This window comes from Siphateles boraxobius, unplaced genomic scaffold (genome assembly GCF_051911475.1).
Source record: "Siphateles boraxobius isolate OS27281-9 unplaced genomic scaffold, OSU_SipBor_1 7, whole genome shotgun sequence".
Taxonomy (NCBI): domain Eukaryota; kingdom Metazoa; phylum Chordata; class Actinopteri; order Cypriniformes; family Leuciscidae; genus Siphateles; species Siphateles boraxobius.
In genome coordinates, this window is record NW_027509197.1 from 32,047,989 (window position 1) to 32,072,177 (window position 24,189).

General features: G+C 42.2%; 1 protein-coding gene across 5 annotated transcripts in view; it reads left to right on the forward strand.

The window, feature by feature from the left end:
* The window catches only part of spegb (striated muscle enriched protein kinase b), an 83,238-nt gene that overhangs the window by 56,238 nt on the left and 2,811 nt on the right, over positions 1-24,189 (forward strand). For 4 of the 5 annotated variants that reach the window (XM_077215079.1, XM_077215076.1, XM_077215080.1 and 1 more), the window contains 23 exons: positions 853-1,025; positions 1,110-1,222; positions 2,359-2,527; positions 3,043-3,142; positions 5,494-5,694; positions 6,141-6,198; positions 6,450-6,527; positions 6,634-6,806; positions 6,924-6,950; positions 7,087-7,239; positions 7,368-7,410; positions 13,182-13,250; positions 13,338-15,972; positions 16,071-16,220; positions 16,421-16,537; positions 17,105-17,272; positions 18,311-18,433; positions 18,787-18,951; positions 19,762-20,521; positions 21,528-21,767; positions 21,973-22,196; positions 22,525-22,600; positions 22,877-23,026. In XM_077215079.1, coding sequence (XP_077071194.1) covers positions 853-1,025; positions 1,110-1,222; positions 2,359-2,527; positions 3,043-3,142; positions 5,494-5,694; positions 6,141-6,198; positions 6,450-6,527; positions 6,634-6,806; positions 6,924-6,950; positions 7,087-7,239; positions 7,368-7,410; positions 13,182-13,250; positions 13,338-15,972; positions 16,071-16,220; positions 16,421-16,537; positions 17,105-17,272; positions 18,311-18,433; positions 18,787-18,951; positions 19,762-20,521; positions 21,528-21,767; positions 21,973-22,196; positions 22,525-22,600; positions 22,877-23,026 — 6,165 coding nt within the window. The remainder of the gene's footprint in view (positions 1-852; positions 1,026-1,109; positions 1,223-2,358; positions 2,528-3,042; positions 3,143-5,493; positions 5,695-6,140; positions 6,199-6,449; positions 6,528-6,633; positions 6,807-6,923; positions 6,951-7,086; positions 7,240-7,367; positions 7,411-13,181; positions 13,251-13,337; positions 15,973-16,070; positions 16,221-16,420; positions 16,538-17,104; positions 17,273-18,310; positions 18,434-18,786; positions 18,952-19,761; positions 20,522-21,527; positions 21,768-21,972; positions 22,197-22,524; positions 22,601-22,876; positions 23,027-24,189) is intronic. The other variant, XM_077215078.1, reaches the window with a different exon arrangement.

Consider the following 24,189-nt stretch of genomic DNA (forward strand, 5'->3'; position numbering starts at 1 on the left):
ATGGGAATATGTACTTGCAAGCTTTAAAATAGATTAAGAAAGTCTTGCCTTTACACTCTTTCAAATCATGATACACAGAATAGCTACTTATTAAATTATTTGTTTTGCCTAATACTTATTAATAACTTATGAAACTGATAAATACAAAATCGAAAGAGATGAATCACTCAAAAAAGAAAATTGTCATTATTTACTCATTTCCTCTTCCTTGTTTCTTGCTTCTAATGCAAAAGGAGATATTTAGAAGAATGCCCGATTTACTCTTTTACATGCATCAAAAGTAGGAATTTAAACTTGCAAGCTTTAAAATAGGCATAAAGGTACCACAAGAGTAATATAAATGACTTGTTTGTATTGCTGCAAATCCTTTGTATCTACACAGTACAAAGATATTAAATAATTGTTTTAATAAAAGTTAAATAAAAGTTTTTCCTATGCTAATAATTCTTTGATGCTATCATTAACACAGCACTGTATTAGTATTCCTTAAATATTTTAACTAGGGTTTCTTCAAAATCTCTAACCCTTAGTATTTCATCATTTTTAACATTATACATTTTAAGAAATGTTTGTGTAACTGAGGCCAGCTAGAAAGAGCTGTGTGAGTAAACGTCACTCCCATGAATGACATTGATGGAGTGTTCTACATTTGCATATTCAATTCTGATTAGTCTTCAATCTTACACCTATTTGCATACTGAATTCTGATTGATCTTTTATTTCTTGCATCTATTTAATAGATTTAATAGCCATATAACCTAAATATGTACACCATTCTTTTGCATTTGCAAGGACAGGTAAATGTTGTTGACCTGAATAAAACAATAAGTTATTGTGGCATTATATTTTCAGAGGGGGAGTGACATTGCCTAACAGACCGGGTCTGTTTGAGTTGAGCATGCCTGATGATGACCAGCATACACTGAAGCTGTACAAGGTAAAGAGCAGTGATGCTGGTCAGCTTACTTGCGTCGCCAGCAACAAGTATGGCAGCGACTCCTGCTTCCTAACCCTGGAAATGGCAGGTACGTTGTCTTTTTCAGAATACAAACTGTATGAGTATCTGTGTTATTGCACATATTCAGTCTCATTGACTTCTCTGTCTCTAGTGGCACCAACTTTTGAGTCCATCATGGAAGACCTGGATGTGAATGTAGGCGAGACTCCTCGTTTTGCGGTGGTGGTTGAAGGAAAGCCTGTCCCAGACATCCTTTGGTACAAGGTGTGTGCTTTTGTTGTAGTGCATGCACCATTTACCTAGAACATAGTTTTTGATGATTTATAGTCTATTACATTTTTCTTTTCTTTTAATAAATCAAGATTTGGGGCAGTGAAAATCTATAATATTTAACAAACTCTTGGTTTGCGAACTAGGCATGTAAATAGCAGAAAAAACAGCCCATTTAAAGGGGACTTATTATGTCTGTTTTTACAAGATGTAAGGTAAGTCGTAGGTTTCCCACAGAATGTGTCTGTGAAGTTTCAGCTCCCCTTTTTGGGTAGAAGCAAAAACACAATGTTTTTGTGTGTGTATCTTTAAATACAAATGAGCTGCTGTTCCCCTCCCCCTTCCAGATAAGGCCTGTGTCTTTACAGCTCGTGCCCCAGATACTCCGGGAACAAAAAAGCATGAGAAACACTATGGGCCATTTCCACAGAATGCGTTTTTGCATTCCACTGCGCTGCTTTTCCATTGTTTTCTATGTATCCCGCTCTACAGTATGTAAATGGACTCGCAAGGTGTCGAGACACGTTTTTTAAACGTTAAAATGGCGTTTTCAGCGCGAAATGCGAGTGCAACTGTCAAAAACGTCCGTCTAGCGGATTTACATAGAAAAGCAATGAAAAAGTAGGGCAGTGGAATGGAAAAACATGTTCTGTGTTCACTGATACAGCCAACAAGAGAACATTTCTATTGTTTATCACGTAGCTGAGACATTCTTGTGTTGAGTGTTTTGAAACCAAAAGTTCTTGCAGTTTCATGATTCTCATGCTGTGGTAGATGTTTATTGTTCTCGTATCAGCTGCAGTCAGTTGAGCTGAGACTTCTGATTTCATCTAGATCTTGAAGTCAAACCACGTCAGCCTGTTTCCCACCTGCTGTTCTCTCACTAATTTTGCCTGTCTGATATTCCCTTTAGTCATATCACCTTCCTGGGAGCATCATCATGCTGTACATCATGCAAATTTATGCTTTGAATAATACTTTTGGATATTCCATCTCCTGCCTCAGGGCTTTCTGTTTAATTCCTCACTACCCTGTTCACCTCAAACCCACACAAATGCATTTCAAATTCAAATCACAACAGTGGGATGGCTGCTTAGTCAATCTTTTCCACTTTTTCCTCTGATTTTCAGGGAGACACCCTGCTGTCCGAAAGCAGCCATTTCACATTTGTGTACGATGACAATGAATGTTCTCTAGTGGTGCTTAACACTCAAGCAGATGACTCAGGAGTGTACACCTGCACTGCTAAGAATCTGGCCGGTTCCGTGTCCTGCAAGGCTGAGCTGACCGTCCACACCGGTGAGCACTTTGGTTGAATTTCTATTTCTAAGCATTAAAATATAATACATTAAAAATATTATCTGGAAATATTCAGATGTATCTTGAATTTTTTTGTATTAATTCATTTCAAATAGGTTCTGTTATTTACCCAATATTACGTAACCATTTTCAGTTAATATTAAATAAAATTATTTAACATTTTTTCACAATAAATAGAAAATAATGTTAAGAAAGCACATCAAGAGATACCACTAAGTTTTCAGACAATTAACATACTGTATGCATATTTGCAAGAATATATATGAAATATGATATAATAAATATATATAAATATAAATATATATATATATATATATATATATATATATATATATATAGTGAATGTGTTGAAATATTAAAATATAAAAATAAAAAGTAAGAATAAGCAACAGTTGAAATGTGCATGTGCAGCCTGTGCTTGGCAATACATTTTTATTAGCTTTCAGAAATTGTCTTTGTGATTTGTTTTTTTTTTCTTGACTTTCTGTGTGTAGTCAAGGTGGAGAAAGATGACCCGATGGAGGATGAGGCATCCATCCTAAGAAAGATGCGGAGACTCACTGATTACTATGACGTGCACAAGGAAATTGGGAGGTGAGTCATCCACCCAGAGCCTCTCTTGGACACACACCATTTATCTCTAATGATTTCCTCTGTCGGCCTAGAATTTCAAAGAGCCGACTCCATCAGCTCTCACTGATGACAGTTCTCAGGTCTTCTGACTCATCACAAACGTCTAAGGTATAATAAAGCTTCAGCCAGATAAAGGGTTGGCACATTATTAAAAATACACTTTTGGTCTGGAAGTATGCAATTTCATGCTCCACAATCAAAAGATGATTCAGCCACATCAGAAGAGGTCAAAAGACACTTGAAAGTTGTTAAAATATGGGATCCTTGCACTTCTTAATAAGGTTTGTACAGGTTCTGTAAAGAGTGGCCTCGCATAGCAGCTTTCATTGGCCAAGGACCGCCCAGAGGCCATCTGACTGACATGTAAAGCAACCAATCACAGTTTGTTTTGTTCCGCATCATGTTTAGGGGCGTGAAAATGTAACGATGTCCCTACAATAACAGACCAGTGTGTAAAACTGAAGTAAACGTATTTTAAAGAGTCTATGCAGTGAACTTTACATATTTCACATTCTTTTGAAAATCCAGCATTTAGTTGATCCTGAGAAGCGCTCATTGTCACAGTTGTAAACGCGACGGCTTGCTTTTTCCATGAGGGGGTTTGATGTCATGGCATCTTTGTTTCCGTACCGTTAAAAAACGCGACACACACGTCTCCCGGAAAACCTGTCGAATTTAACCAATCAGATGACAACTTCGAAACTCCTGAATTGTTTCCAATTTTGTGTGCCATATGCATCAGATGGTCAGCCAACGGTCTGTGGGCATGGCGTCTGAGGGTGAGACTATGTATTGAGTAACTACCCAGAATCCCTTTATATAAATATTCGGGCTGTCAGTTTAAAGCGATGCGTTCAATAAAGTGGACATAAACAAATTAGCTTCTAAAGCCACTTTTTGTTAGATCTATTCAGGGATTTACTCCTCTTCCACAACGTATTTGAATTTGGTTTTCAAAATGTTTATTATATGCTATTAATGAATCAATATATCATGCAATTAAATTGACAGATCTAGTCATCATACTCCTCAAACCATTAGTTTTGATCTAGGTAAGATTTGCATCTTTGAAATGGTTCACTATGATATGGTCAAAGCCACATTTTAAAGAGAGGGTTATTTGTTTGACACAATGGTACACTGAGCGCTCGACTGGGCGGAGATGAGTGTAGTCTTTGTGGCTCAGTATCTCTGCTCTGCATGCTGTCGCTTTCTCTGTGCTTTAATTATAATCTTCATGGCCGACTGCCACTGTTCTATTAAGATCTGCACCCGCTGCAAACAGACACATGCTACAGCGCTACACACTCTCTTCCAAAACCTAGTGAGCCTTCTGCTCTAAAAGGATGTTAAGGCATCGTAGGACTGCTCTTTGTAGACCTTTTGGCAACATTGACCTCAGATGGTGAACAGAAAATGTTCGTAATAAATATAGATTTTATGCATTCAATGAAAAGTATTGAGAAAAACGTTTAGTCTAACAAAACTTGGGTATTTCACGAAATATTTGTTTGTACATACACTACCTTTCAAAAGGTTGCATGGGGTCATTTAAATGTTCAAGATTTTTGTTATGTTTTTGAAAAAAGTCTTTTTCAACCAAGACTGCATTAATTTGATCCATAATACACTAAAACAGTAATATTGTGAAATATTATTACAATTTAAAATAATTGTTTTCTGTATTTTATTCATGTGATGGCAAAGCTGAATTTTCAGCATCATAAAACCAGTCTTCACTCTTCAGTGTCACATGATCCTTCAGAAATTATTCTAATATGCTGATTTGATACTCAAGAAACTTTTTTGTGTTATCATCGAAATTAAGAACTACTGCTTAATATTTTTGTGGAAACCGTGAGAAATACAGTACATAGCAGTACTAATGACATAAATACATTTCTGTCATTGAGGATTCATTTAATCGTCTTTGCTGAACTAAAGTATTAATTTCTTTAAAAAAAAAACATACTTATGTATTTTTATGCTTAGAATACAGAGTCATTAGCTTGTCAACATGCTAATTGCAAACATATATTGGAATTGATAGGTTTTGCACAATTTGTGCCCAAATCTTTTACAAATTATTACATTTGATAAATATAAAAAAAAAATCAGCAGCAGAAAGACAAAAATAGAGGTAAAGTTATTTGCTTTGACACTATCTTTTCACTGGCTAAATTTTGCTATTGCTCAGCTGATTATCAGTTAGTTTACTGTTACCACCTGTTAAAACAATGAATAAACCATTCACTCTTTCCCCAGACAAATGTTCTTATTTTCTACGATTTGATGAAATGTTCTTTCCTTAGAGGGGCGTTCTCATATGTGAAGCGGGTGATACAGAAGGCAGGAAAGATTGAATATGCAGCCAAGTTTATTTCCGCTCGTGCTAAAAGGAAGGCCTCCGCTCTGAAAGAGCTGAACATCCTGTCTCATCTAGACCATGAGAGGATCCTCTACTTTCACGACGCCTTCGAGAAGAAGAATGCTGTTATCATCATTACAGAGCTGTATCCTTGTTATCATCTCTGAGAGCTTTAGGGATCACTGGCCATAAAAAGGTTATTATATATATATATACACTGTATATATATGATGCCTGACCAATTGTCAATATGTGACGAGTTGGGAGTGAGAATGTGTTGCAAAAGCATGTAAACATATAAGAATATTTAAGATTCTGTACTATTTCTTGGTCACAAAAGAAGAATCCAAATTCTAACCCATGTTAATTTTTCAGTTTAACACTGAACTTACATTATTATGAATTTAATATAATTTATGATTAATGGTATTCAAAATAGAAGCATTTTTGGACCACACTTTATGTACTATCTCACATCCAGTCTTGCACAATCCCACTTGTTGTACACCCATCAATCACCAATGGTGTAAGGATGATGAGTTGTTCACAAGCCTTTCCCCATCACTCTGTTGTCTTTGACAATGTGTAAAGATGCCATGAGGAGCTTCTCGAAAGGCTCACAAAGAAATCAACAGTAATGGAGTCAGAGGTGAGTGAATCAATTTGATCTTTCAAAGTGACCATAAAAGTTTCAAATGTGTGAACAGGCTATTCTGTTACAGTTTGTCACATTTGGTTTGTCCTGGGTAATTTATCTTTGCATCCTCTAGTTATCTTGATGATAAGGAATATATTACTTTATTTCACAGATGAAAGAAGCTTTAGATTTACTCAGATAGTTTAGGCACACTCATCACATTGGCCTGACCCTATTGTAATTCTCTGAATTGTTTACTGCAGATCCGATCCAGCGTGAGGCAGCTGTTGGAGGGTCTTAGCTATCTTCATCAGCTTGACATAGTTCATCTAGACATCAAGGTAAGCATTATGTAATTTGCTGTCATCACCATTTCCTTCTATAAGTAAGCAATAATCTCAGTAAGGAACCAATGTGTTGACTAGAATCCTCTATATTTCCGCTCAGCCTGATAACATCCTTATGGCAGACCCTACTAGTGATCAGATCCGCATATGTGATTTTGGAAATGCTGTAAAGTTCACGCCTGATGAGGCACAGTACTGCAAATATGGCACTCCAGAATTTGTCGCCCCAGAGATTGTTAACCAGACACCCGTCTCCAAGGCAACGGACATCTGGTAACGCACCTGGTCCCTCTTTCACAAAACAGCTCTTGAACAAATCTGTATGCAGCCTCTAAAGTGTCATGAATACATAAGTGTCTTTCTCACAATTTTACTTTTTTTTTCTTATAGGCCTATTGGAGTTCTAACATACTTGTGGTAGGGTTATGTCAAATATCTCTATAATAAAATTATTTATATAATTTTAAATTATTATATTATATATTTACCTAGAATATTCATCACTAATACCAGTATCTTCAGCTAGACTTCATCAAAGAACTTTGTTTTGCAGTCTCACTGGAGTTTCTCCTTTTGCTGGAGAAAACGACCGCAGCTCTGTTCTCAACATCAGAAACTATAACGTGGCTTTTGAAGAAAGCATGTTTACCGACCTCTGCCATGAAGCCAAGGGATTCGTCATCAAACTGCTGGTGGCTGATAGATTGTAAGTGGAATCTACAGGGCTTATCTGCTGCACCATGCTCTTGTTGAAAATGTATTGTCAAGAAAATTGTTTCCACTGCTAAGAGCACTTTGTGTTAACTGCCAATTTGTTTAATGTTTTATCTGCAGGAGACCCGATGCTAATGAATGTCTTCGGCACCCCTGGTTCAAGGTAACAACAGAAACCCATAGCTATCCAAATGCATTATTTAAATAAGTACAACATATATGCCACTTGAATTTAATTTAAGTTGCAAACATTTCAGAACCAGTAGTTCCCTTTCGAGAGGTCTCTCCTATTGCGTAAGTAGCTTACGCTATGGGAAAACTCCTTTTCTCGAGAATATTGAAGTCTTTATGTAAAACGCATTGCAGCTGCACAGCTGACAGCAATGAACGAAGGAAGCTCGGTCATTGGCTGTGCTGCGGCAACTTGCTCGAACCAATGACGGGGCGACTCTGAATGCGCGACCAATGAGCGCGCTTCGCGCCCGCGCGCGTCAGAGCCCGCCAAGATGGGCGTGGCCAAGAGCTATTTATTAGGCGCACCGTCATGAGAGTTCTTTAGATTTAATCTCCTTCAGCGAACACCTTCTTCGCTGGATCCTCCGGATTATTGAAGCCTTCGCCTTCGAACGCCATCCTACTGAGCCATCCGGCGTGCCACACACGCAAGTATCTTTACATCTGTTCGCCCCCCGACACTTGTAAAAGAGCAATTTTCTGAGGCGTTGTTTCAAATGCCTTCCTGCGCGTCGTGCAGAGACCTTTTCCCGGACGGGGATCGTCACATCATCTGCGCTCGCTGCCTGGGCCGGGACCACGCAGAAGCTGCTTTGACCAAGGGCGGATGCCCCGAATGTGATGACCTGGGTCTCTCCGCACTGCGGGCTCGCCTCGCCGCTTTCGCCGTGAGCGAGCCCATCGCCCCCACCCCTCTGTTTGAGCCGCGCACTAAGAAAAAGCGCCGCTCACAGAGGCTTCCTGAACCGGAGCTCAGTGACGTCACGCCGAGCCAGTCTCCGCGTGCTTCACCGCCGCTCTTACCTTCCCCACCGCCGGTTCAGTTCACCCAGCCGGACCCACACCCCTCTAGCAGAGCGGTGGGCCTTGTGACTTTCGGCGCGTCCGAGGACGATGGGGGAATGGATGACAGCTTGTCCATCGACGCTGCATCGGACGACTGGCCGGGCTCCACTCTCGACCCCGCCCCGTCGACGCTAGCTAGCACGAGCGGGGGCTCCACCATGGATACGGAGATTATCCGCGTCCTCTCGAAGGCCGTAGAGGACCTCGGGCTCGATTGGTCTTCTCCCGAAGAACCAACCCGAAGCCGACTGGATGAGTGGTTTCTGCAGGGGCGCCAGCAGGCCCCTCTGCAAAGGCCTTCTCCCTTCTTCCCGGAGGTTCATGACGAACTCACCAAGTCATGGAAAGCCCCCCACTCTGCGCGTCTGAAGCCTTCTTTTTCTTTGTCGCTCTCCTCTGTGGACGGCGCGAAGGAAAGAGGCTACGAGGGAACGCCGCCCCTCGAGGAGGCCGTGGCCAATCATCTCTGCCCGCCCTCCACCACCGGATGGAAAGCCAAAGCTTCCCACCCCTCGAAGCCCTGCCGCACTACTTCTGCTCTCGCCGGTCGCGCCTACGCCGCCGCCGGCCAAGCTGCATCAGCGCTTCACTCAATGGCGGTACTTCAAGTGTTCCAAGCTAAGCTTTTCCGCTCTATGGACGAGTCTGGCCCCGAACCCGAAGCCTTTAAGGACCTACGCAGCGCAACTGATATAGCTCTGCGAGGCACGAAGGCCACCGCCCAGTCTATTGGCCGCGCCATGGCTAATTTGACTGTTCTCGAGCGCCATCTGTGGCTGACTCTGACGGAGATGAAGGACGCGGATAAGGCGCCGTTTCTCGACGCGCCTATCTCCACCAGCGGGCTGTTTGGACCGGCGGTTAAAGGTTTCGCCGAACGCTTCACTGAGGCCCAGAACGCTTCACAAGCTATGCGCCATTTCCTGCCCAAGCGCTCCAGCTCATCGCAGAGCAGACAGAGACCGCCACAGCCGCAGCGGGCTAGAACAGCTCCCACCGCCTCTCAGCCCGCGCCTCATGCTGACGCTCGACGCCGCTCGCGCTCCCACAACCGCAAGCCGCCTCCTGAGCGACGGGGTCCTCGGCCCAAGATTGTGCTGAACCCTGAGCCTCGAAAGCCGTCCTAGCCACAGGAATGAGAAGAGAGAGTGCGTGTCTCGCAAAAGCCGGACCACTCTCTCTGCAAAAGCTCAAACATTACCCAGTCCCCTTACAGGCGGCTGGAAATGTCCATACAGCAGTCAATGGGCCAGTCACAGAGCTCGCTCACCTGCAAACAAACGCCGTTTTTACGGCGACGCACAGAAAACACAAAAAGAGTCTTTTTCTGCCTGTGTCACTAAGGGTTCACATGTCCACAAAGTGTGCATTCCCAGATACTGTCAAAACAGTGCCAAAATTCATTCCCAGCTCAGGCTGCGCGCCCCATGAATGTAGATCACGTGCCTACGGTCATGTACGCACCACTACACACAAGCACTGTTCACACAGTTATGAATTCATCCCCAGTAAAAGCGGGAAACATTATAAAAGTGACGCGTGTGCCTACCACTGTTTATGCACCCCCACTTATAAACACTGTCCTTACAGTGTCAAACACAACCCCAGCTCAGGCTGCGAGTTTTACAGACATAGCGCGCGCTGTTGTAAGCACACACGCGCCCATTCACTCAGCTGCTCAGCGCGCGCCCGCGCCTCTGAGAGCTACGAGCTCAGGCGATTCGCTGGCCGGGTCCCTACGTCACAGCGGCCCGCCCCTAGCCTGTATTCAGCCCATATCTGTACACGCAGCGGCATGGGAAAACATTCCAGATATGCCGAAATGGGTATTGAATATAGTAAAGCACGGATACTCGCTCCAGTTCGCTCGCAGACCACCACGTTTTACGACTGTGGTCGAGACGAAAGTGAGAAAGGAGTGTTCACAGGTTCTACGCACCGAGGTGCGCAAACTAATAGAAAAGGGCGCTGTGGAAACTGTTCCCCCCTCTATGAGCGAGGCAGGTTTTTACAGCCGCTATTTTCTCGTCCCGAAAAAGGATGGTGGTCTCCGCCCCATCCTAGATCTCAGACACCTGAACAAAGCACTAATGATTCGCTCGTTCAGAATGTTAACAACCAAGCATATCCTCGCGCAAGTACGCCCAGGAGATTGGTTTCTCTCAGTGGATCTGAAAGATGCTTACTTTCACATTCCAATAGCGCCTCATCACAGGCCGTTTCTGTGATTCGCTTTCGAGGGACAGTCTTACCAGTACACAGTACTTCCGTTCGGCCTGTCCCTGGCTCCCCGACATTCACGAAATGTATGGACGCAGCACTTTCCCCCTTGAGACGAAGAGGAGTGCGAATACTGAATTATCTCGACGATTGGCTGGTCCCAGCACAATCAGAGAGTCAGTTAATAACACACAGATCTTGGATTATCAGCCATTTAGAATGCCTGGGTCTAAGAATCAATTTTGCAAAAAGCATACTATCTCCCAGCCAGAGGATTTCTTTCCTGGGAATAGTTCTAGACTCGATGCAAATGACAGCGCGTCTCTCATCAGAGCGCTCGCTCACCATCCGGCGCCTTGCAACATCATTCAGGGCGGGCGCGCGCGCCCCCGTCAAGCGGTTTCAGAGGATGCTCGGTCTCATGGCCTCAGCATCGGCCGTACTCCAGCTAGGATTGTTGCATATGCGCCCTCTCCAACGCTGGCTCAAGAGCCGCATCCCTACTCACGCGTGGCGTTCGGGCCACTTTTTAATCAGAGCGAACCACGGCTGTATAAAAGCCCTGACGCACTGGAAAGCCGCCGACTGGTACCAGTCAGGCGTGAGTCTGGGTGTGAACACAAGGAGAAAGATGATAACGACAGATGCCTCCAAAATAGGTTGGGGGGCCCTTTACGAGGGCAGGCCTGTCTCCGGCTTTTGGTCAAACCCGGAGAAGCGCCTACACATAAACTGTCTGGAGATAAAAGCGGTCGCTTTGGCTCTCAGAGCCCTGCTTCCACATCTAAAAAAAAAACGAACACGTCCTGGTCCGAACGGACAACATGACGGTAGTGTCGTACATAAATCGCCAGGGTGGACTCAGGTCGAGCTCCATGCATTCAATGGCCAGGAGACTCATTTTATGGTCCCAGCACAACTTGCGCTCGCTGAGAGCAGCGCATGTGCCAGGCGCCCTGAACCAGGGGGCAGACATGCTATCCAGAGACAAGATTCTCCCAGGAGAATGGGCTCTCAACCCGCTGACGATTCAATGGTTATGGAAAACCTTTGGCAAAGCGGAGATCGACCTCTTCGCCTCCAAGGAGAACGCGCACTGCTCTCTTTTCTTCACGAAGAGCACGGACGCGCTCGCCCAGAGCTGGCCGAGCCGCCCCTTATATGCCTTTCCCCCGATCGCGATGCTGCCACAGGTCATCAGTCGGGTCAGAGAGGAGAAAAACGCAGTGCTTCTGATAGCCCCACTCTGGAATAACCAAACATGGTTTCCAGATCTGATGCAAATGCAATCTGCATCACAGCCGATTCCACTGAGGCCAGACCTCCTCAGTCAGGCCAGCGGGATGATATTTCATCCCCGCCCCGGTCTGTGGGCCCTTCATGCATGGCCCCTCAACGGGTTCCCAGGAACCTCACGAGCGGAGCGCTAAAAACCATCGCTGAGGCGCGGGCGCCCTCCACGAGACGCTTATATGCCCAGAAATGGAAAGTGTTCAGTGACTGGTGTAATGCCAAGGGCCTGAACCCTGAGACATGCGAGATTACGAACGTACTCGCTTTTCTACAAGGGCTTCTGGAGGCGGGCCGCACCCCCTCCACGCTCAAAGTATATGTGGCGGCCATCACAGCGTCACACAACCCTGTAATGGAACGTCCATTGGGAAGAAACGACCTAATTATTCGTTTCCTAAGGGGCGCTAGGAGGATGAACCCTTCACGCCCCCCCCTCATTGCCGATCTGGGACCTAGCTACTGTCCTAGACGCTCTTAAAGGGGCCCCCGTTCGAACCACTCCGAACCGTGCACCTTAAACAGCTCTCGCTCAAGACTGCGCTCTTGCTGGCACTCGCCTCGGTCAAGAGAGTGGGCGACCTGCACGCGCTTTCGACAAGCGCTGCCTGCCTAGAATTCGGACCTAACGACTGCAGGGTCGTCCTTAGACCGAAACATGGGTATATTCCTAAAGTGCTCACCACTCCCTTCAGAGCACAGGTTATCTCCCTAACTGCGCTATCGTCTCCAGCAGACGAACACGACGCTAATCTACTCTGCCCCGTTAGGGCTCTCAGAGTGTATTTGGAGCGTTCTGCCCTATTCAGACAGTAAGCTACTTACGCAATAGGAGAGACCTCTCGAAAGGGAACGACTCGGTTACTCACGTAACCTCGGTTCCCTGAGAGGAGGGAAAGATTATTGCGTAAGCTGCCGTGCTTGTGCTTGGTTAGTTCGCTTCAGTCGTTTTAACCTAAAGAACTCTCATGACGGGGCGCCCAATAAATAGCTCTTGGCCACGCCCATCTTGGCGGGCTCTGACGCGCGCGGGTGCGAAGCGCGCTCATTGGTCGCGCATTCAGAGTCGCCCCGTCATTGGTTCGAGCAAGTTGCCGCAGCACAGCCAATGACCGAGCTTCCTTCGTTCATTGCTGTCAGCTGTGCAGCTGCAATGCGTTTTACATAAAGACTTCAATATTCTCGAGAAAAGGAGTTTTCCCATAGCGTAAGCTACTTACGCAATACTAGTTCCCTCCTCTCAGGGAACCGAGGTTACGTTAGTAACCGAGTCGATTTCCTCTCTATAACTCTTATGGAAACAGTTGTTTAATTTTAAATTAAATACATATTTCTTTCTTTTAGACCCTGAATAAGGGAAAGAGCATAAGCACAGAGCACCTTAAAAAGTTTTTGTCTAGAAGAAAATGGCAGGTAAGATAAAATTAGTGACTTTTTAGCACTTAGAACATTATAGATTCTTTCCGTATGACGTTGTAACAATGTTCACATCTCTTTTAGCGATCTCTTATCAGCTATAAATCTAAGATGGTGATGAGGTCTATACCCGAGTTACTGGATGACTCCTCCAGCCATATTTCCATTGCTGTTCCACGACATCTGAAACAAAGCTCACCACCACCTTCATCATCTTCAGATTCGGATGAAGACATTGATGAGCTGCCTTTTATCCCAATGCCCCTCAACATGGAATTCTCAGGATCTAGAATGTCACTGACTGAAATTGTAGGGGATGATGAAATGACAGGTAGACCAAACGGAAATGCTGAGAGGCCTGCTTCAATCCATCAGAAGTCAGAGCCGATGGAAGTGGAGACGTCAGAGAGAGAGGGTGGAGATGCAGGGGTCTCTAGGGGTAGAGCCAGAAAGAGGTCAACGCAAGAAGATGAAAAAGGATCATCTGATGAAGAACCAGCAGAACTGGCCAAAAGGGCAGAACAGGCAAAGAGACCAATGCGTAGAGGTTCAAGCATGGAGTCAGATGAGCCAGAGGGAGCACGTCGCAGAGGGGAGTTGCGCAGAGGGAGCTCAGCTGACAGTGCCCTACAGCTCCACATTAAACAAGAGGAGGGCACTGAAGAAAGCCCAGCCGATGGAAGTAGAATTCTACAAAAGTCAGTATCTATGGAGATTCCAAGGAGGAGCCCAAGCCCAGGAGCTGCAAAGCTGAGCCAGGAAGACTATGCCCTGAAATTAGAACTGATGAGGCAGAGACTTCTCAGGGGTGGCTCTGTTGACAACAAGATGAGCGGATTAAGAGGCCCATTGCTGGAGACATTAGGTATGGGGGATGAGAAGCGTTTTGTGAGGGGGTCTCGTCTAGGTAACCCTCCACTTGTTAGAGCAGCATCCAGTGAGTCACCTAGAGATGACACCCCAAAGACCAAGATACTTCGCAAAAGTGCTTCCTTCAGCCAGGGTGATTCAGAGCCCATGCCATTGCACAGACGGATTGGAGCACCTCTAGAGATCCCACTAGCGCAAATAGAGGAGAGGCGGCTGCAGCAAGCTATATCTATGTCTGCTCTCACAGAGCCAGTGAAGGATTCTCGCCCCATCACCCCAAAAATTCATACGCCAGAACCAGAGAGACATGAGATGGAGAAAATTGAGGAAAAAGAGCCAGCAGTCTACAAGGACAGTAAATCCGAAGTAGTTGTTGTGTCAAAGACTAATGCAGATGAAGTCAGAAGTGTTGATCAGGAATCTTGGGAGACTGATGTACAAGAGAAGGGCCAGAGCAAGTCAGAGGAACCAAGTGAAGAGTCTGAAAAAGTTGCTGAAACTAAGCAGAAGACCCCAGTAGAAGAGGAAACAATCGAAGAAGAGGAAGATAAAGAAAGAGAAAGAGAGGCTAAAGAGCCAGAGAAAGAAATGGAGCCTCTTGCTCCAGAGATTGAGGTTAAAGAAGTTGAAGATGATGTAAAGGCATCAACAAAGTCTCCAGAGATCATTTCCACCAGCTCAATCATGGTGACCCCAACAGCTGCCACAGCTCCCAGCCCCCACAGTGTCGTCTCAACTTATGTGACCCCATCTCTCCCTGCACGTACAGTGCTCCCAGATGGTAGGATGTCTGCATATGCCAGTATCATGCAGACCATCATGGTACCATCGGTCCAGGCATCTAGCCAACCTGATCCTGTTCCTGTCCCCACACCTTCACCAATGTCCACCCCATCATCAGTTCCAGTCTATGCACCCATTTCCAGACACATCTCTGAACCAACACTTTTATCAGCTTCTTCATCCAAATCAGATCTTCACCAAACCACTGAACATGCGGCAGTCTTTTCTCGGGTTGCCTCAACAGAACACCCTCCTAAAGAGCCAAGTCCTTCTAAGACTCCCACTCGCGCTTCCCCTAAGCGAGAGCCGTCTCCTGGAAGCAACATCCAGGACCTTGCATCTGAGGAGGTCTTTGAAGCTCGCTTCAAAAAGCGTGAGTCCTCTCTCACTCGTAGTCTCAAACGTTTCTCTTTTCAGAAGACTGAAGAAAAGCCCACCACTGTTGCTCCTGAAGTTGCAGAAGAAATGTATCGACCAGGGCCAATTGGTGCTCCTTTAGAGTTTGTGCCAAAGAGGTTAGAGGAGAAGTCTAAATCAGTTCAGGATCTCCGTGAGGCAGAGAAGGACCCTGGATTTATGAGGAGACTCTCAATGCGCTTGAAAAGGACCCCATCAGTGGAGAGGCAGGAGGAGAAACTCAAAGAGGAGGAGGCTACAGCATCCAGGCGACGTCTGTCCTGGGCACTGGGACGGAGGGGATCCCAAGAAAAGAAGGAGATTGAAATGGTGAGGTTGGATGGAGGTCCTGATCCTCCCCAAGAGCCTGAGTCCAAAGCACCTTCGGAGTCACCTATCCTTGCGATACGCAAGAAGATTGGCAGTACCATGGCAAGCTTATCCACAAGGATTAGGAGCCACTCTGAGGACAGGAAAGACGACAATGAAGGCAAGATGGAGCTCAAGAGGACACCTATATTCACCAAAATGCGGCGTTCCACCTCCGAGGGGGGCAGTCTGAAGAGGATGGGTGCCCCGCAGAACCAACTGGCTGCCCAGTCAGGGAAAGGGAACTCATCAGAATCTCTCGATTCCATGTCAAGCATCCAGTCAGAATCAGCTGTTAAAAGTATGCCAGTATTTCCTGGTTAATGTTCTTATTACATTAACTCTTTCATGTTGTTGTCAATTCTCCTGACTTTAAGGACCATAATTTTTCTTTCCCAGGTGCAGATATTGAGCGTAGATCACGGTGGGACCGCTGGGGCTTGACAAGGGGAAAAAGGGACAAGACAGTTTCACAACCAGACATACCAGCTTCCATTGCTAGGGAAAATGGCTCTCTCCGCTCTCGCCAGTACACAAGTCTAACATCTGGTATTGTTTGTTTTATTTGCGTATTTCACTGTAACGTCTGCGCAAAAAGAGACATCTGTCTGATGACTTCCTGCTTTGTCATAAACATTTACATATATCATCAATTAATCATTTATGCATATAGACTTGCTTTGGCACATCTTGTGGGAGATAAATTATAGTGCCTGTCTTACTTTTTCACTGATTCTCTCAACAATTAGATTTCCCTCCTGTTTTCCATATCAAATTGAGAGACCACGTTCTCTTGGAGGGAGATCCTGTCACTCTCAGCTGCCTCCCTGCTGGCAGCCCTCACCCACACATCTCATGGATGAAAGGTCTGATTCAAATTATAATATTAGCTTTGATGGGACTAAAGATAATAGAATCTGACCTAAATTGAGTACAATATGCTTAACAGCAGATTATAAAATAACTGTACAATATTGTAAGTGTATTATCTCACTTCTGTAAAGATTTTGTTCACTATGTTAGCATAGTGTCTTGCAGTCTTTCATTTCATACTAAAAGTTGAGTAAATACATACTGTTTATTGCTTTGTATACTATTCTTAATTGTTTCATATATATGAAACAATAATTATAAAACAATTAGAAACAGTATACCAAGAAATTAACAGTATGCATTTAATCAGGATCTGTGCTGTGCAAAACCACGGATCCTGGATCCTTAATAGTCCTTGTGCTGACATAACCAAACCTGTTTATTTTTTAGCTAAATGTAGAAGGATTTCTTTCCATCTCAAAATAACACCATCAACGTCAAAGTCTAAAATGTCAACATAAGCATTAGAGAACACCAGCTTGTAGCTTTAAGATTATGATTTTGGAAAAAGTTAAAGTTCCCAACTAACATTTTTGCTTTTCAACTTTGTGTATTCTCAGATAAGAAACCACTTGAGATTGACCCAAGGATGAACATGATATCCTGTCCTGATGGGAGACAGCTGCTGATGATAATGAAGACCACCAAGAAAGATGCAGGCCTTTATGAATGTGTGGCTTCAAACGCACTGGCCTCTGTCACCAGCTCATGCGTTGTGTCCCTTGCTCGTAAGTTTAAGACAAGAAGTAGATAAAGCAGCAAATTTGGAAGTGACAGTCCAGCTGATTAAGGAAGGAGAATAGATGAGTAACTGAGAAATAGATTGAGAAAATACAACAGAGAAGGAAAAATGCAAAGTTAGGGACACACTCTCAGACTTATCTCAGACTATATTTAATTTATTAATTTATTCAAAGCAACTTATATTCTGCTGGGGAATTTGTTATTATATAAAACAGCATAACACGAATGATTATCAATACATTAGTCAAACTTAATTGAACAAAAGGTTATGCATGCATCAGTTTTTACACATTAGTTTTCTCAACTCTGACATGTCACTGGACACGCTCACGTTACATTGCCATAGTGAAGTTGCCTCAGATCTCTTATTGAAAGCGAATGAGATCCAGTCACTTTGCCGCAAGAATAGCTCTGTCAGTGTGAAAACCCCTTAAGGAGGGAATAAGAAGAGAAGTACCACAACGCAACGTTACAGAATTTCTCAGAAAAGTAAAGGCTAGAACAGAGATGAAAGTGGGACACAGTGAAAGCACAGTTTAATATATTTTTTAAAAGTGAGTGCATAGCTCACAGCTAGACTCAGGAAGGAGCTCTTTTAGCCTTGAGAACAGAAATGCCATTGGCTTTCTAAAATCGTGAGCAGGCTAAAGCACTGCTTATTTTGCAAAGCCATTTTCTCCTAACAGCAGGTCATAAATTATTCACTCCTTTTTGTGCTTCAGAGCTGATTAATATGGAAAGGTGACTTGCTAGCAGAGGGGCAAATATCATGTAGTTGCCTCACCGGACACAGTTCTTTTGTGTTTAGTGCATGAAATGTAGCTATTATGATAAAATTTCATTTTCCGCAGGGTTCCCACGATCAAGGAAAATAGTGGAAGTTGTAAAAATGTTGGGAATTTCTATAGTGGATTACAAAAACTACTTACTGACAACAACATTTTGAATGGTAGTAAATATTTGTCAAGACAGATCAACCAAATAAGATTTTCTAGTTGTAAAAACTGAATATTATTCTGTAGGTCTGCCTAATAGTCCTGGCACCCCTGAGGTTCCTCAGAAATATAAAAACACCGCCCTGGTTGTGTGGAGACCCTCAGACACCACGGCACCATGCACCTACTCTCTGGAGAGGAAGAAAGAGGGTTAGTGGACATCTTTCTTTATTCATCTTGCTTTGATTAATGATTAAGAGTGGGATGTAAAGTACCGTATACTGTTGAAAAGATTGTCAGCTGCATTCCCTATTATTTTAAAGGCAAAAATTTGAATGTTTCATAATGCTAATACTGTTTTGCTCTACTCTTAAAATCCACCCTCCATCTTGATTTCCCAAATTATGCAAATGTTCTTACTATTAGTTTATTTCATATGTAATTTTTTTTTTTTAATGGTGGTGAATGTAGAGGAAAGACATTTATCTTTCCTTCTACTTCCCTCTTTTGGAAAGGATAGGTATTGCAACCAATTCTTCTTTACAATATTTATTTTCCTACAGGTGAGACTAACTGGCTGATAGTAGCCACAGGTGTGGCGGACTGTTACTACAACGTCACGGACCTTCCAACTGGTGCCACATACAGGTTCAGAGTTGCCTGTGTGAACAAGGCTGGCCAGGGACCTTACAGCAACTTGTCTGAAAAAGTGGCCCTGGACTCAACAGGTGCACAAAATTTTGTCTAGATCAGTGATTTCCAACTGTTTTAATGCTGTCAGGAGCTAATAATTCACCAAACAACACAATGTTCATAATCGTTGCATGTGAACCCATAATCAATGTATTTTGGGTTGTACTTTCTTTTACCATTTTAAGACAAAAAAAGATCAAGAAATGCCACAAAAACTACCAAATTTGTCTAGCTTCTACCACATGACAATGAATTTGAACCAAAATATTGTTTTTCTTACTTAGATTGATGGCTTTGATGTCAACTGCAAGATGTTTTCTCCTCCTATTTAAATGATAATATAACATTATATACATTACTGTTTTTTATTATTTAAAAGAAATACATACTTTCTCAGCTAGGATGCATTAAATGGATTGAAATTGACAGGAAAGGCTTTTACATTTTTATATTCAGCAAACAATCCTGAAACAAATATCATGGTTTCCAAAAAAAAATTAAGCAGCAACTTTTTTCAAAATTTGCAATTGAAGGAATGTTATTTGAGCAACGAATCAGCATATTAGAATGATTTCTGAAGGATCATGTGACTGAAGAACGGAGTAATGATGCTGAAAATTCAGCTTTATTGTAAAATATATTCAAATATAAAACAGTTCTTTAAAATTGTGACAATATTTTCTCTATATTACTGTTTTTGATCACCAAGTGGCACCTTCTTTCAAAAATATATTTAAAAAAAAAATCGTACTCACTTCAAACTTTTGAACAGTACAGTAGTGTAATATAATATGATTTTGAATGGGACTTATGCGTCTATGCTTCTTTGTTATTCAAATTCAAAGTCTTTTCTACAGCACCTCAAAAGTCCAGTGCAACAGTTGTTGTCAAAACGCTTTCGTCAGCTCCGGCTCCTGCACCAGCACTAGTAACATCTACCATGTCTTTACCTGCAATGAAGCCTGCTGCAGTAAAACCGACTACTTCAGCGCCCTCTACAGCCCAGCCGGTAAAGCCTGTGTCTCCTCCTGCGTCAGCTACTACACCTTCCCCTGCTGCCCTTCCCCCGAGTCATCGTGCTGCGCCTGATGTCCGAACTCCACCCCTTGGTACTCCTATTCCTGCCAAAGCGAAGACCACTCTGAACATCACTGTGGCCAAACCCTCCCCAGCTCAGCCTCCTCCTGCCAAACCCTCACCGCCTGTCGTCCTGCCCAAACCTCAGACTCCTGTCAATGTGGTGTCTCCTCCATCTCAAACTCCTCCAATGTCCCCACCTCCACTACTGTCCCCTCCGCCCGCTATCGGCAAGCCTATCTCCTCATTGCCTATGTATGCCCCGGCCGCCACCACAGCACATGTGACCCCAGTCGTCCCAAACACACCTTCTCCTGCCCTGTCACCACCCGTGGTGTTAGTTACAAGTCTGAGTCCCGTAGGGGAGGGTCCTGGCACACCCAATCGTATGACCCCAAGTGGAAGAGCCACTCCATCTGGACGCATCACTCCTACAGGGCGCAGGACCCCTATAGGAAAACCTGGAGACTTGACCCTAAGGCAGGGTGTCCCCCAGAAACCGTACACATTCATGGATGAGAAAGCAAGGTAAAATGCAGTGACTGATCACTTTTAGATTACCTTATACTTGTGTCTCACAATAGCTTTTTTTTGCAACATCAAATACAAAAGTAGCTGTAAGTAATCCATATGATAGAATAGCATGATAAATGCTGGACTAGAATACATTATAAATAATTGGCTTCTGTCTGTCTGTCATTATGTAAATCAGCTTTTGATGTAACTGCTGTTTCCACGTTTTGGAGTCGTTTAGAGTTTTATTTCTGTTCAGTGTTTTCAGAAATGTGTTTTTTTTTTTTTTTTTTTTTTTTTAGATGACATGACCAAATGATAATTATACCTACACTTAATAGTTAACTACTTCATAGCTAACATTCAAGAACATCATGTATCATTATGCAAATCAGCTTTTGATGTAATTCAAATTTTGGAGTTCAGTGTTAATTTAATTTTATATATATATATATATATATATATATATAGTTTCTTATAATAATTAATATGTATTATATTATATATGAATATATTGAATATATGAATATATTATATAAATATATTATTTTATATTTTATATATATATAATCATTATTCTTAAATATAATATATATTCTTTCTGACGGTCTGTCTGCATTTTTTCTAATTCATAGTTCTTTTGTACAGTGACCCCAATAAATATTTGGACACTTGGACAAGATGTATATATATGTTTTGCACTATATTACAGATTATCAAACCAAATAGCATTTATTTTATATATATATATAATCTTCTTAAATAGAATATATATTCTTTCTGACGGTCTGTCTGCATTTTTTCTAATTCACCGTTCTTTTGTACAGTGACCCCAATAAATATTTGGACACAAGGACAAGATGTATATATGTTTTGCACTATATTACAGATTACCAAACCAAATAGCATTTATTTTACAAAAATCACCTTTTTCAAGCATTTTTTTTTTTTTGCAAAAAAAAAGTTCATTATTATAAGACAAATGACAGCCATTGATCATCATGCATTTTCTTCACCACAGAGGTCGTTTTGGCGTGATCAGAGAGTGTCGGGAAAATGCCACCGGTAACCTGTACATGGCCAAGATTGTGCCGTATGAACCTGAAAGCAAGCAGGCCGTGTTACAGGAGTATGACATACTGAAGTCCCTCCACCACGAGAAGGTCATGGCTCTGCATGAGGCCTACGTCACCCCACGCTACCTGGTGCTCATCTCTGAGTGCTGCTCCGGGAAAGAGCTGCTCTATAGTCTGATTGACAGGTCAGAGACTGCTGCGTGCTTCTTTAGGTCCTCATGTCACCGCTTTTCAATCCTTCCCCAGCACTTTTTACATTGTGTGCTACTACACAAACACTTGACTTGATGGTGTACGGGGTAGTTGTATGGGGGCTGTGATCAAAGCTATAAAAAGTACAAAAAAATTGTAATTAAAATTGTGAAACACTTTGTTTATCTCCCTTCCTAGGTTCCGATATTCAGAGGATGACGTGGTGGCATATATCGTACAGATACTTCAGGGTCTGGACTACCTGCACAGCCGGAGAATCCTGCATCTGGATATCAAACCAGAGAATATCATTGTCACTTACATGAATGTGGTTAAGATTATTGATTTTGGTAGTGCGCAGACCTTCAATCCGCTGTTCCTGAAGCAGTTCAGCCCACCCATTGGAACACTAGACTATATGTGTAAGACAACATTTCTGCACATATTGTTTCATATATTTCAATATGTTCTTGCTAATATAAAGAAAATCAGAGAGCCACTAGTTAACTACTCCTCCTCTAGCAACCACTCAGAACACTTTTAACATTCGTTTTACAAACGTCAACAAACATTATTTATTTGCACCATATTCTTAATCCTTTTAAAATATTGTATGATTGTTCTTTGTTAGATATTCCCATGGTACATGGCACATGGTACATACATGGTATCCCATTCCTTCTCATTTAAGTAATTGTGCATTTCTGTACACTTTCCAATGTGTTTTTAATCTCTGCTGTTTACTGAAAGCCCCTGAGATGTTGAAAGGAGATGTGGTGGGTCCACCAGCTGACATCTGGAGCATTGGCATATTGACTTATATCATGTGAGTGCTGTCCACTGCAACTCTGTTTTGGAAAGTAAACAAAGCCTATTTTGATGTTATGTTGACTTTAAATGTCCAGTTTTGCTGTGTGGTGCTTTTTGTATTACCTCCAATTTAGTTAGTAATCTTATGTCAGCAGGAGCATTTGAATCATTACAATTTCACATTCCAGAAGCTCTCTGGAGCTTGTGAGCTGTCAGTGTCTGTGATTATGTTTGACATAAATGCTATTCTAGTGTGTAACTCTAAGCTTTTGTAATGCTGTACAACATTCAGGCTCAGTGGGAGACTGCCGTTTACAGAGAATGACCCTGCTGAGACAGAGGCAAGAATCCAGGCAGCCAAGTTTGACCTCAGTAAGCTCTACCAAAATGTGTCCCAAAGTGCCTCTCTGTTCCTCAAAAAGATCCTGTGCAGCTACCCTTGGTGAGTAAAATAGTGCTTCAAAAAAGCATCTGGGCTGTATGTGTGAATCTCAAGAAACCTGTCAAGACCATCTCCGTGTCAAATTTCACCCAAAATCAAAAGGAAAACATTTTATTTTTACTTAGTGAAATGAGGCCTTTTAGGACTGAACTCATGACAATTAAACTTATTTTTCTTCGCAATTCTAATTACTGTAAAAATGTAAAATACATTTTAACAGTGAGAATCTAATTAGAATCACCATTGAGAATCACTAAGACTTATACATTTTAAATTATTATAATATTAATATTTGAATATTCATACATAATTTAATATACATAATATATTTTATGTTAAGATTTTAATAAAAAACTATCACTGTATATTTTATGTTTGTATATATATATATATATATATATATATGTGTGTGTATATATATATATATATATATACATACACATACATATATAATAATATATAAAATACATATAATATATGTATATGTTACTATATATATAATATATATTTATAAATAATTTAGAAAATAGGTACTTATTGCTGTTGTAAAATGCCAAACAATCAACATTTTAATGCACAAAAATAGATATTATTTAAAACTGATTTTATTTTTTAAATATCTGTATTTTTGATTGAATAATGTGAGAAATAATTTTACAACAGCAATGAGGATCTAATTAGAATCACCAGTGAGAATTATGGTAATTTCTCAATTATTTTAAGAATATTTTTTTAAATTATATTTTTGCATTATAATTATGTTTTAATATGTATTATTTTTGAAATTATAATTATTTACAATTACGTTTGGTGTGATTTTTGTGGCACATCACCTAAGGTGCGTCCCAAATCGTGTACCTATGTACTATTCTACGCCATTTTGTAGTATAAGTAGTACGAGTAGTGCGTTCACACTGAAAATTCTAAAAAGAAAAAGTGCACTTTAAGTCCCCGCATGATGCACTTATTTAACTTAAGTGTGGAACGTTGGACACTTCATGCACTCAACTGTCGCAGCTTTAATAACGTAGTGGAGGGGGATGGGCTATCAGACTCCGATGTTGAAAGACAAAATAAACATATTAAGTTCATACATTACACGGTTGAGTACATAATGCATAAGTGAATATTGCGTCATTTGGGACACAGCTCTAGCTTTCAGG